General features: G+C 40.0%; 1 protein-coding gene across 4 annotated transcripts in view; it reads left to right on the top strand.

Annotated features, from left to right (window-relative positions):
* runx1t1 (RUNX1 partner transcriptional co-repressor 1) overlaps positions 1–11,157 on the top strand; it is a 58,208-nt gene extending 47,051 nt beyond the window's left edge. Inside the window, exons 6-11 of one of the 4 annotated variants that reach the window (XM_040122531.1) lie at positions 2,484–2,746; positions 3,610–3,698; positions 4,539–4,734; positions 5,568–5,636; positions 8,278–8,468; positions 9,379–11,157. In XM_040122531.1, coding sequence (XP_039978465.1) covers positions 2,484–2,746; positions 3,610–3,698; positions 4,539–4,734; positions 5,568–5,636; positions 8,278–8,468; positions 9,379–9,699 — 1,129 coding nt within the window. In that variant the 3' untranslated portion in view covers positions 9,700–11,157. Of the gene's footprint in view, positions 1–2,483; positions 2,747–3,609; positions 3,708–4,538; positions 4,735–5,567; positions 5,637–8,235; positions 8,469–9,378 lie in introns of all 4 variants that reach the window. The other 3 variants (XM_040122529.1, XM_040122530.1, XM_040122528.1) reach the window with 3 other exon arrangements.
* The last annotated feature ends 3,338 nt before the right edge of the window (positions 11,158–14,495 follow it).

The following is a 14,495-nucleotide window of genomic DNA, read 5'->3' as shown; positions in this document are numbered from 1 at the left end:
GTAAATGTGAAAGAGAATATATGGAGAGAAAGAGAGAGAGAAAGAGAGAAAGTAAGTAGGCATCTGTATTCAGTGAGAAAATGTGGTCTATTTGTCTGAATGTGTGTGTGTGTGTGCATGATTCTCTATCCAGTGTGAAAGCGTAAGGATGGTTCGTGCGTGTGCACCTCTGTACATGTGAGTGTGTGTATGTGTATGCATGTGTGTACCTAGGGAGATGGGCTGATAACACATACAGATGAGGCTCCAGCACCAATACGGCTGGCTAAGCACCTCTGCTTTATGCTTACCTCTGCTCTGCATTCCCGGTTATTGGAGTCCTCTTGTTGGAATATTGGAATTTGAATGGGAATCCTTAATTACAGACAACAATGCACTATCAAAGCATCCTGATTAATACCATGGTCTGCGAAGCCAGACCAGTGGTATCGCAGTACAATATGCATATGTGAAGAAAATGCATAGATATAGTGTATTCCATAAATTTTCTAACAAAAGCTGATATTTAAATAATAGCTTGGGGTACGTGTCTTGTAATGGTATGCATGGTAAATTCAATATAATTCAGCATATTTTAACAGCATTATTTCATCAATGGCATACAATCTAATTATACAATACTCAACACTCCATTGCTCTGAGTTTTCTTTTTAGCAGAAATACTGTTCTCACTCACTAATTGATTAATTCTTATCCGTTTCACTTGCTTTTGTTAATGTAAGTTGCCACATATTGAAGATGTTTCATAATAAAACTCTTCCAGGCAAGTGAAGGAATCATGACCTCTGAAAAACTGAAAGGTTTTTAATGTGAAATAGGGTAAATGTTGAATTTGTATAACAGAAAAGGGGAGCAGACCAAAAAACAGAAAGTTATTTTTACAAAAACATGATAAAATCTACTTATTAAACACAGGAATTCAGAAATAAAAGCCCTGTCTCTTGTAACAGCCAGTCGAAAATAAAGGCAGGAGTCTTTCTACAGATGAGGTAAAAAAAAAAAAAAAAAATGCTCATTCACTATTTGATCAACTCTAGAAGTTGTATATGAATGTTGCTCATTATGAGATGCCGTTTAATCTCATTACCAAAGAGACAATGCGAACCCAGTTGCTGAAATCTTGACATATGTGTGTGTATGTGTGCGTGCGTGTTAGTCATGATAGAGCAGGGGTCCAGACTGAAGCTTGTGTCTTTCATAAACAAATAACCGTAATAAAATGTCAGGTTTGTTGGCATGTTCATGTAAATTGGGCATGTATTTATCTACAGAAACTTAATTATGTGCGCACACATGATTGCATTGTATAGGTGACTGTGAATGTGTTTGCATGCATGTACCCCAGTGCCTGTAGATATAAACATTATTCGAGCAGGAAGGCTGGGGAGATAAGAGTGTGGTTGGTAGGGGGAGAAGAATGGATGGATGAGTCAAGGGAGGTAAGGAGAGACGGACGGATGGAGGGAAAGAGCATATGGAGAGCTGTGGATGAGCATTAGGAGCCCATAAAAACAGCTCATTAAGAAGTTCAATCTGTTCATCGGAGAGAGAGATGGGGAGGAAGAAAAGAGAGAGAGAGAGAGAGAGAGGAAACTGGAGGAAACTGCAGATAGTCGGGGGAGGTTGGCAAGATTTAACTGTGAACTGACAAAGCTAAGAACACACACACACAGACATACAGGCACATATGTGCAAGCATTGCACACACACAGACACACCTGGCCACATTAATCTTCGGAAGCAGGCTGACAAAAATCCACCTGATCCCCTGGAAGCTACTTGTGTGAGTATGTATATATGTGTGTGCCTGTTAATTTGTGCGAGCACACACATTCAAGCTTTAGTTGTGTATGTGTGTGTGTGTAGGAATGGACAGGTATTCAATGAAAGAATTCCAGGATTATTCCAGGAAAAACATTCTTTTATGGAAGTTTCTTGGTCTGGAAAGAAGTTGAATTCAAATCTTTACCACAGCACAAAGGGCAGGAACAGTTGTTGTAATGATATGTATCAAGTTTGGCTCTTGTATGTAATAACTAACAAACACATTTTGAATCAGTCATTTTTACGAAATAGGTGTGATATAAACAACACACTGTGCCTGGGTCCTCTCCACTCCCCTCTTTTTATTTCCTTTTTCTTTTCTCCTGATCCATGAGAGGTCTTTTGTTATTTGCCAGGCCGTCAGTGTAACAAGAATGTGTTAAAATCTGGAAACAACAGCAAACAATTCAGCCATATTTGGTCTCATATTCAAATCTTAGTTTACTCGGAACAAGTGAAGCATTTTGCCAGTATCGTGAAATAATTCTGCATTTATTTAATACAGTGTTGGTTGTTTCAGGATTCTTGCAAAATTCTATCCTATTAGAAGCAAATTAAATTATTGCACCCCACTGGGAGAAAAAGCGTATCAATATACAGTGCTAGATGCAGTGATAATGAAACAAACTCAAAAATCGTCTTTCTCTGTCTCCACCCAGAACCAAAGAGAATGGCTTTGAGCGAGATGGTGCCCTGCACCCAGATGTTCACCCCAGCAAACGGCCATGCACCATAAGCCCCGCCCAGCGCTTCAGCCCATCCAATGGGCTCTCCTACCAACCCAATGGCCTGCCCCACCCAGGCCCGCTCCCTCCGCAGCACTACAGGCTGGACGACATGGCCATCGCCCATCACTACCGAGACACCTACAGACACCCCGCCTCCAATCATCGGGAGATCCGGGAGAGAGCCAGGTCCATTGGTGAGAACATGTGTGTACGTGTGTGCTTGTGTGTGCGTGCGTGCGTGCGTGCGTGCGTGCGTGTGTGTGTGCGCGTGCGTGTGTGTGTGTGTGTAAGTATATTTGGATTGTGAGACAAAAACAAACCCCACTATATGGAATAGTGTCAAAGCTTTTACTCAGTAGTTTTACCAAGAAAAATATAAAGGGGATTATAGATACAAAAGTAAACAGTTACAAAAGTTACATAATTTTGACATCATGCTCAACCTTCTCACTTCTTTATATACCAAGATCAGTAATTTTCATATTAATGATAATCAGTCAGTGTCCACTTCAGCCTGGTGGATGCTTGCTGGTACAGCATGTGGACTGAGTCTCTCCGACTGCAAGGCCTCACAAAGCACACATCAAAACTGAGCCCACTGAAACCTGATGGCCGACTGAAGTAATGCACCGCGAGATGTACGAGCGCGACACAGAAGCACATTTAGTCACAGTGTCGTCGTATTAGAGAACTTTTTCTGTGTATACGAAGCCTTGATGAAGCTATAATGACAACTTCGGCTATGTTCTAAAAATAGGAGACATTTACCATGTCTCGCCTTGTGATGGATGTTTATTGGACTAGGATCTCAGTCATTTGAGTACTGCCCTAAGGGTGGGAAAGAGATATGGAGACGGCAAAGAAAAGGGGAAGGTAGGGAGGGAGAGAAAGAAATTGAAGGAGAGAGAGTGCCAACCAGGGACCAAAAGAAGGATAGATGAAAGGGAGAGCAAGCAAGTGGCTGATGAAAGTTATATAGATCCTTTGTATCATACTGACTTCCCCTTTGTTTATCTTTCTATCTGTCTGTCTGTCTGTCTTTTTTTCTTTCTTACAGGTATGCATGCTGGGACCAGGCAGGAGGAGGTGATTGACCACAGGCTGACAGACAGAGAGTGGGCTGAGGAGTGGAAGCACCTTGACCATGTAAGAAAAGTAATAACATTTTTTATTACTATACCCTACAGTTCTGTCTCTGTAAGACACAGAGATTATCTAAGTCTTCATTTCAGTTATTTTGAAATTATTAAATGGCCATACCCAGTATGACATTTTACTATAAATCTCTGTTACATTGTAAAATGTGTGTTAACTGCTATTTACAAAATAAAAAGACCTTTACATGTTTTTTGGACTGTTTTTAAAAAATGATCAAATAGATCAGTCAAAACAAAGGTTTGACACTGCATGCATATCAAAACTAATAGTCACGATTTTTTATCTAGAGTGGAGACGCGCATGTGCATGCCTTCATGTAAATATGTTTGCCTGCAATGAAAATACTGATAAATTGTTGGTTGCGTGTTCACCCTCAGCGGGGTTAATCCAGTCCCTTTAAAGATGCAATGTGTAATTTTCCATATGTTTAAAATACATGAAATATGATAGAACATCTAATGTTACATGTGTGATGCTGTTTCCCCTCACTGTTGCTGGTATGCAGTGAAAATTTATCAGCCAATCGCATAATAAGAACACCAATAAATTAATGACTGAACTGATGAAGTAAGTGTAAGGTGTGAATAACCTGATCAACATTTCAACAGTGAGAGTGTCTCCAAAATATTCAGCTATTTTTTCACAACCACACTCACAACCACAACCACACCACACAATACAGATGAATAGAATAGTGATGCACTAACAAAAATAACATGACAGATGTCGGCTTTAATTTAGAACCCCACCACATCCTTACTGAATTTCAATCAATCATCCACGTCTATGTGTAAACTCAGCGCCATGTCTGCTCTCTGTCACTCCCAGCTGCTGAACTGTATCATGGACATGGTGGAGAAAACAAGGCGCTCGCTAACGGTACTGCGGCGGTGCCAGGAGGCTGACCGCGAGGAGCTCAACTACTGGATCCGCCGATACAGCGATGCTGAAGAGCTGAAGAAGGGCACCACTAGTGGGCAGTCAAGGCAGCAGAGCCCCACAGCACAGGAAAATGCAACATCAGGTAGGGGACCACACATACGTGTATTAGAGTTATTAATGAACATAAAATGGGTATCTGTAAGTTTACAAGGCTGTTCCATTAAGATTCACAGTCAGACTCATGGTGATTCCAACACACACCAAATAACCAGTTGGTAAAATTTGGTGAATTATTCAATGCAAAGGACTTTTTTCATGTAGAGGTCAATTTAAGTTCTGCTCTGATATCTCCAACGACTTTAGTCTTTATGGGTTTATATTTTAAATAAGACATCAGTAGCATTTAATTGTTTGAAATTTTCATTCCACCTGCTCCAATTCCCTGTACACAGTACTATAAACACTTCCATTCAATCTGTCATTTTTCCTAGTTTCTTAAATATGCAGTTGTCAAACCACAGCCTTGACAGCCCTATAATTATTTATTATAAGCTGATCTAAAATCTTCCATTCTCACTTAGCTGGCTAGCATTCTACATGAAAAGGATGGTATTTTTTAATTTTCTCCAACAGTTTTATGTCTAGAGAGGCTGCTACTGAATCTGGAGTCCCCCAAGGTTCAATTCAAGTCCCCTACTCTTAAGCTCGCCTATACCGATGACAGTCAGCCTTACATATTACACAGCTTAACATGTTCCCATCCCCTGAAAACCTATATCTCACTAGTTTATTGCATCAGCCAAAAAAAATTGATGTTTAGCTTTTTAGGTTTAGCTCCATTAAACCTTTTGTCGGAAATATCGGAGTAGTCAACAGACTACAACATGCTGTTGCGTTCCACAGTCTTTCGTATTATGTCATGCAAAATATAGGCTGATCTTTGGTCACCGTGGCTGTGTGTTTGTATCTTCCCAGAAATTCACAGGGAGCTGCTGCATCGGCCCGTGTCTGGCTACGTCCCCGAAGAGATCTGGAAGAAAGCTGGTGAGCTGCACCTTTATGCCAGCCATCATCATCATCTCACACACACACACACACACACACACACACTCTCCCTCTTTCTCATTATCTCTCTGCAGATTTTAAGACATTTTGCTTCGTAGCAATCAAGGCCATCTTTTTCACCCAGATGACTGAGGGCTGGAAGTGGTTGAGAGGCCCTCCTTTAAACCCCATTCTCCCGTCTCATCCCCAGTATAGTCTGCTGTCTGCAGCCTCCTTCCATTGTAGAACTGAATTAGTGTGTCAGGCTGCTATTAGAAACATTTATATTTGACACAGTAGGAAGTTAAAAAAATAAGGGTGTCACCACCACGCTTGGTACACTCCAAATATGATGTCAGGTTGTACAAGGATTTAATTGCAACACTCAAATAACGGACATAAGTAGCTATTACAGCTGGTCCAGTGGTTCTGCTGTTACAAGTACAGTAGAAAGATGAGGTATCTTTTTGCTTTTGGCATTTTTGTAATCCCCTTAGTGATAGACATTGCAGCTAGTGTCAAGTATCGAAATTTACTTTAATAGCTTTCATTAGTTGCCATTAATTTTTTAGTGTTCACAAACAGCATTCTTTAAACTGATGAGTGCAAATGCAATCGCCATTATCACTGTCCTGAAAAACTGAAAGAATTCTCCGCCGAGGGTTCGATGCTTGAGGAAATCCACTTTGTATTCACCGTCAGTGATACAGTATATCTGCTTTTTAAACCCCTTGGAGAAAAGAAATTGTCCCCTTGCTTGACCAAGCATGATGTGTGAGATACTCAGAACAAGTAATATGCATTTAAATTGAATTGAGTATCACCATCGGGACTCTGCCTGCTCTCCAGTAATCTCCTCCCCTCGCCAGCTTTGATCGATCTTCCATCTAAGACATTTGGTGTGTAATCACAATTCCATGCAAAAGGCATATATCACAAGGCACCATGGCAATTTCCATGACTTCAGGCAGCACAGTAGGTTAAAGACAAACCACCCTGGTTTAAAAATTTGGCTCAGTCATAATAAAGAGAAAATGTCTGTGTCTTTATGAGAGCACACATTCTGTCAGGTATTAAAACAGATTTTACATTTGTAATACAAGTCTAATTTGTACAAAGGAAATTAAGTAAAATGAAGCATATTTGTCAGACGTAAAGCTGCATTTATCTTTTGTCTGTAGGATAAATGTTGACTGCTATTTTTCATTCTCTCTGCATCCTTCTCATTACTTCTGCTATCCTTTTCACTTCAGTCACTTATATTCTGGCTGAGGAGAAACTGATTTAAATGTGACCCAGGGAGAATTGCGAAAAAAGGATTTTTAACACAATGGAGTGTGGCGGTGAATACATCTGTTTGAAATGGGCAAAATGTTTACAGTTGGTGATAAATATTCAAGCACCTTGCACGGTGTCCTACCAGTTTCCCACTTCCCCTCACCGCATGGGCCTCTGGGATCACAATGGAAATGCATAATTTAAATATAAATTGCCTGATTTGCATACACAATTAGTCAAGTTACAGGCTTGATGGGAGCAAACAAAAAGCCCTCCTTTTGCTTTGACGTTCGGTTAGAATTCCACCGCTTAACACCCGTGCGGCAAGGTTATTCATTCCACAAAACAAGTATAAAATAACACATTGCTCCGGCTCATAAGCACATTTTCTGAGTGATTACCTGGGATTAATTGGCTCATGCTGTTGTCTCGAGGATATTCTTCAAATTAAAAGAAAAAATAATACATATATTTTGTTTGCTTATCTTCAAATAAGATAATTTCAGCTTTTTTCAATTAAAACACCACACCTTGACCCATTAGAGGATCTAAATGATTGAACGTGTCACAGTGACTGTCATGAGAATTTATTAATTAGATGCGGGTATGCAAAAGTGATGATGGTTGACAAATATTCATTCCTGAGCGCCTGAATAATTTAATGAAAGCAACTCATGACTTGTGTGTTATATATATTTAAAACATTTAGTCTTGATGCTTGGTTAAATTTGGTGTATTCTATGCAGAAGCTACTCTATGCTTAAAACTGATCTTGGAATTAATAAAAGCTATAAACTAAAACAGCTAAAGTAGTTCTCCTTGCCATGAGAAAATAATTTTCATCATCTCCAGAACTACAAAGTATGTCTTCTCTCAGATTTTTTCCTCACATAAAAATGAGCGAAAGCGTTGTTTTTTTTAGCAGATGAAACAGCTTTTCACCATTAATCTTTTGGAAGGCACTACTGCTGTTGAATGAAACTTTCAGAAAAATGTTACTGTTTTTATAATGACACATATTTTCAAAATGACTCTGTAATTTGGAATTGGTTTCAAAAAATCTAACTTTATCTAACTTTATCTGCTTATTCTCATTTAAAAACTAAAGTGAAGCACCACTCTATATAAATGATCATCAAATCATAATGGAATCAATTTTTTTATTTCCTTTTGTTTGTGTGAGAGATGTTTCTATCCAGAAATAGTGACTGTGGTGTCCTAGACAAAAGTAAAAACATAAATGACTCTTTTAAATTTTGCAGTCTACCAATTGAAAATGAAGTCCCAACGGCAGGATGATATAATGCGAACTACATTGCAGGTACGGGAGGCTTGACTTCCTCTGTCTCCACACTCTTTCCAGAAGAGGCGGTGAATGAGGTAAAGCGGCAGGCCATGTCAGAGCTGCAGAAGGCCGTGTCAGAGGCCGAGCGCAAGGCTCACGAGATGATCAGCAGCGAGCGGGCCAAGATGGAGCGCACGGTAGCCGAGGCCAAGCGGCAGGCAGCCGAGGACGCACTCTCCATAATCAACCAGCAGGAGGACTCCAGCGAGGTAGGAACATACACATACACAGACACTTCCAAACATCAAAAGGTGTGCCCTCAATCTTGCGAACACATCACGACAACTGTCTCTGCCGTCCTCTTGATTGGCAGTTGTGGTATTGTTGTCACTCTCAATGTACTTTTGTTGCCAGCTGTTCTAGTGACTCAAAAATTACACATCTTCTCTTATAAAGACCTTCCTGTTCATCTTATCATCGTATTAGTAAAAGGTTGCTGATTATTTGCAGCTTTAAAAGTGTCCCTGCACCTAGAGGTTAGCAAAATAAAGCAAAACAAAGCCAATCCCCTCGCTTTCCTCCGTTCTCTTTTTTTTCCCCAACAGAGTAGCTAGCATGTTTAGAAAGGTGTTACCAATTCAGCTGAGAGCAGAAAAGGGAAGGCGCTTTCATTTGCTAATCACCATTGGAGACCTTGCCGTTTAATCAGTTAAGTGAAAGGGAAATATGGCTCACATCTGCCATCAATTGCAGGAGTGATGTTTATGAGAGAGAAGTGCCCCAGAGGAGAACTTTCAGAAGCTGTTTGTAACCTAAGATATAGATGGGGGCCCTAAGTGTAATAAGATATGGATTTTTGATCTGTCTGTGGTTTGTTTTAAGCTCAAGTGTTGTAAAAGCAGAGGTTTGTTTTATTACTGGTGCACTGATATCTGTTGCTCATCTTGTTGTCGTGTCTGCTACTTCTTTGTTTAATAAGGCTGTATGCTGGCTTTCATCAAACAGATGATTATATTTTTGTGTGAACAGATGCATAAAATAACAAAAACAAGGGCTCCTAATTAGAGTTTTATCGATTATCAGTTCATCAGCGGAACTAGCCAATGATCTGTCTGATTGTGAATCCTATTGCTAAATAATTTTTTGTGTTAGTTAACTTTGTCTCTATCTGTCTGTCAGAGCTGCTGGAACTGTGGCCGCAAGGCCAGTGAGACATGCAGCGGCTGCAACACGGCGCGCTACTGCGGCTCCTTCTGCCAGCATAAGGACTGGGAGAAGCACCACCATGTCTGCGGTCAGACCCTCCAGGCCCAGCAGCAGCAGGCCAGCCAACAGCAGGGAGGCGTCCCCGGGTCAGAGACCCCTGCTCCCATCAGCTCATCAGCCTGCACCCCAAGCAGCGGGACTGGGAGTCCGGCTGCCACCCCACCTGCTGCTACCACTCGCTCATCCACCCCCAGCACCCCGTCCTCCTCTGCCCTGGATGGCACACCGCGCTAAGAGACTCACACAGAGGATGGAGGCAAAAGGCCTCCAGGGCCTAACAGCCAGCCCTCAACCCTACAAACAGCATGACTGTCTACATTGCCTTGCAAAGATGCTAAGCTAACATGGCTAACAGAAAGAGATGGCAATGCTTCTGTCTATCTTGCAGCGTAGTCATAGAAGGAGGAGGGGGTCCATAATCAGGTCATATTGACTTGCCATGACTTTAAAGAAACACAAAGATATTCTTTGTTTTGAATGAATGAATTTAAATATTGACATCCTTTTATCGTTACACTTGCTACTCTTGTTGTCTGTTTGTCGTTGTGCTTGTTGTTGTTAATGTTGCTGTCATTGTAGCTTATCTTATTTTCTCCTGTAAATATGAGACTGAGACTGAGCAGAGATAGCCGTGAACTCAAGACAAGTATATCTGACCTCCCCTTTTTTTAAATGTTTTTATTTTTATTTTCCATCCTTGAATTAGCGCTTATTTCCTTCCTGTACCTGGGACATGAGACAAGTCAACCTCAAGAAGACATTTTACCAAACAGTATACCAAGGGAACATAACTAACTAGCAGAATGTCATCAACATTCTTTGTAAGGAAAGAAATTAGATTTAAATACTCTGAAAGACAAACAAATTTGCTGCATGGAGAGGGGAGAGGGATGGACTCAATCTCTGGTCCACAGACCGCCATGAAATGGGCAGATGTGAAGCAGATTGCAAGCAGAGCCAGCTGTTCAACCAATGTTATTTCCCTCTCACTTGTAATAATATCCAGGTCAGTGGGCTGGGAAATACAAATCCGTCTCCCTGAAGGATGTAAAAGGAAGAATTCTTGGACAAGATACAAAACTTTGCCAACTGCACATGTGGAGGATGTACTGACTACAATTCACACGTGCATGCTTGGTGGATCAGAGAAGCTCTCAAACAGGAAGTGAAGTCATCATCCCACTGGTGAGACTGTCAAATCACCCGGACAGCAGCCGCTGGGCCACACAGAACTGAAAACCTACAGTGTGGAGACTCACCCCAGACGCTCCCCTCCTTTCTCAGCTCTGAAAAACATTTTCATCTTTCTTCATGTTCTTTTTCTATAGATGTCATGGTGTTTAAGACTTCTGTCCTGTGGTGTCATCAATGGTTATTTATTGTATATGTGTTGGACGATTGTGACAATGCATAGTACTTCAACCAAGTCACAACTCTAAGTCCTTCATAACTCTCTCTCTCTCTAGCTGGTGCAAAAAGAGATAAAAAAAAAAAAGTGTTATACTTTTTCCAAGCTGCTTTTCTATTCTGTGTGTAAGTGGTAGATCCCTGGTAGTTACTATAAGTTTTACTTCCCTTTTTCCTCAAGAAAAGACACAAGCTATATCTCAGAGCTGCTACTTGAGTCCGACCCAGATCTTTTCTGAGAACTAGCATGTTGCGCGGAATGCTAACCTAAATGTTTTGTACAAGGGACATACATAAATGTATTTGCACTGTCACAGAGGTTATTTCGGCATGCTTCTTTTCAACATACTTGTGTTGTCGGTATAGAGCCATAATTCATCAACCATTTTGTATGTAGTGATAGCATAATCTGTTTTTACATATTTGGGGTTGCGGGGGTGGGGGCTGGGGGTGGAAAAATGTAAAATCACCAAACCCACTTTTTTTTTCATCCTTAACATGCTAACAAAAGCAGCCATAATGTTTTTGGGTTTTTTTTGCATAGTTACGGACAGTGCATGCACATTACTGAACGTTTGTTAAATAGTTGTTATTTTTTAGAAAAACTGAAAAACAACCAAGAAAAAAAGTAAAAAATACAAAAAAAAATATTCTAACAAACTAACTTTCCAAATGCAGAGGTGTAGACTCCGATTGACAGCTTTAACACTGCAAAGCACCAGGTAACACACAGTATTAACACAAGAGATAAACAAAAAAAACACCAAAAACAGCCAAAGACTGACACCAAGGACCAAAATCCTGATTTAAACAATTTTCAAAAGAGGTTTGTTCGTAGAAACATTTGGTTATTTATTTCTGTAGATTTTGTTCACACTTACACGGAACAAAACCAACTTCAGTTTCATAAAGTCATTTATTTTAATCCCTTCTGGAAACCGATAGCACTCAACTTGCATTGTGAAATGAGAAGGTGTGAATTAAACATAATGAACATTCAACTGGAGCAATAATAACTAATGTGACATGAACACTGATAACTTCTGTGACCATTTTTGAAGAAATTCTTGGGATATTTTTCAATCTTGTTTGTGCATTTTCTCATTACACAAATGTCAGATTAAGTGCCCATTTCAGCTTTAAGCAGTTAAGTTCTTTATTCTTAAAGAGGTGAATCTGAGACTGGGCTTTCACACCAATGCCATTGACAGCTGTTTTATATTCATTATATTTTTATTATCAGAGTATGTCATTTTTTTGGGATAGATAATCAGTCACAGCTTTGTTGTAAACCTTCAACATAAATCAAACAAACCTCTCATTCGCAGTAAGAGAGCACTTACCCTGACGCACACAAAGGCTCTTCACCCCAAACTCCTTGGTGCTACACAGAAGCGCGTTACAAATTCAGACCTCAAGGAACAAGTGGAGGCCCACAAAGGTTCTGGGCAGTTTTCTCCCTCTGTACTTCCTCATCTCTCCCTTCTTGTCTAAATAAAATACACACCTACATTCTTGACTCTAAAGGGTTAAACAATCCAAAAAGGTGTCTGACACCCTACTTGCGACTCCTCAGAAGCTGTGAAGAAACAGCCAAGCTGTTTTAACACTAGTGTATTTGAAAGTATCCAACAAATAATGTGTGTGTTCATCATTATCAGGGCAAAACCTGGGTTAAAAAAAAAAGAAAAAAAAAGTAAGACAAACATTATCGCTCAATGATTCTTTGAGAAGCTCTATTTTTTTCTTTCTTCCCTCCTCTATGTGTGTTTTGCTACAAATTCCTCGGTGGCAAACAAGTCTCACTCTACCTCTTACAGCACGATAAGAGCATCAGTCGCGACGCTGATACTGGTCTAGTCGAAACCAAATGGGCACAAGAGAACAGGAAAATAAAAAACCCAAAGTTGAAGCTCATACAGCTGCAAAACCATATCACTACTTGGTAACAATGCAGACCTCATAAATAAATGAAGCGTAAATGAATAGAAATGAGAAAAAAAGTGGAAAAAAAAACCTTTTGTTATGTTCCTTTATGCCTGTGGCGTTTCTAGAGTACATAAAGAGTTTGAACTGTTTGAACAGACTTTAAAAAAAAATTGTGCTAATTTTAAAGAAAAGTGTTGTCAATTCCTATTTCGATGACACAAGCTAAGGTCACAGATAAGAAATGTTGTTTCTCTCTCGCTCTTTTTTCTCCCGTTTCCCCTCCAACTTTTTCTCCTTTTCTCTTCTCTGTTGTGAAGACATGCTAAAGTGCTTGTCGACTTGTCAGCGTGGGTAAATTCAAAGGGGGGGGGGGGGTATACAAAAGGAAAAGCTTGTAAAAAAGAATAAACAGATAAAAAGACTAAGGCTATGAATTTAGGCATGCCTGTTTTTCACAATAAGGGGAAATGTTATTTAAATTTCCTACTTAACAAGAAACATCGGGAGGATGTGTGGGGCCAACAGTTAACAGTAGAGGCCGTAGCATTAATCTTGGGGAGTGAGTTGAACTTCAGGGGTGGGAGGGTTTGTTTTTTTTTTGCGTTCTCTTGAGAAAATTTATTGTGAAAAAAAGAGCTCAAATGATTTGAAGTTGTTGTGCAATACTTAATTGAGACATGAAAACCACAGGTTAGTGGTAGGCTGACAATGAGCGGTCTTTCCATCGCTTAGGGTCAGTGTCCTCTAGAGAACTTTCCAGTCTACTATGTCAGAACTGTGGTTTCTTGTTGATTTTATTTCTTTTACTTTCTTTTTTTAAAATCTTTTTTGGGCTGTAAACTATGGTCTGTCAGTCTGTGAAACTTTGCAGTATAATTCTGGTATTGTTGTTCTCTTTACGGTGTAATAAATATGTTAATACCTGCCTCGGAGATTTGAGACTCTTGTTATTTCATTATAGCTGCAGTATCAAAGATAAGCAGCACTATCCATATAAACAACAGCATATCCAAAATTAAAGTAGCACTCCATTAATTTTACTGCCCTAGTTCAGGGTTATCTTAGCTTGGACTTACAGTGAGACTTACATTTTTTACAGAAATCCTGCATTACAAACCGGAGGTGTGGAGTTTGAAAGAAGTAGGCATTTAGGTGGGCAGGGGGATGCTACTGAGTTGTATTAAGGGATGTGTAAGATCCCATACTAGACATTAAAGTCAAGATATCTTGACCTCTGCTGCTTTGACTTTGACCACCTTTTATTTAATCTGTCTCTCGTGAGTCTCCCAACTTTATGGAAGTGCAACACTAAATCGCTGGAGTATCCTGAACGTCCTTATGGCTAGATATATACTCAGAAAGTGCAAGGTCAGATTAGACATCATACACCATGCTGAAAATGCCAAGTTGTAGGCTGATTAATTTTTAGAGCCAGAGCCTTCAATGGTGGGGCAAAAAGCTAGTTGGAAGTGGTGAAGGGCAGTCGTCGAAGAAGTCGTTGCTCCAAAAAGAAAAAGACCGCAGTATAGGTTGCAAATAAAACACTGCATTTGTAGATCACACAGACATAGCTATGTTTTCTGATGTGTGTTGAATACCAGCTGTGTGACCGTAAGGTGAAAATGTGAAATGGAGGTCTAGGAAGAAGACATCTGCCAATGCATATCTTACTGTTGTTCAGAACTTCCCAATTT

This window comes from Xiphias gladius, chromosome 24 (genome assembly GCF_016859285.1).
Source record: "Xiphias gladius isolate SHS-SW01 ecotype Sanya breed wild chromosome 24, ASM1685928v1, whole genome shotgun sequence".
Classification (NCBI taxonomy): Eukaryota; Metazoa; Chordata; class Actinopteri; order Istiophoriformes; family Xiphiidae; genus Xiphias; species Xiphias gladius.
This window is presented reverse-complemented; position numbering and strand designations above follow the sequence as displayed.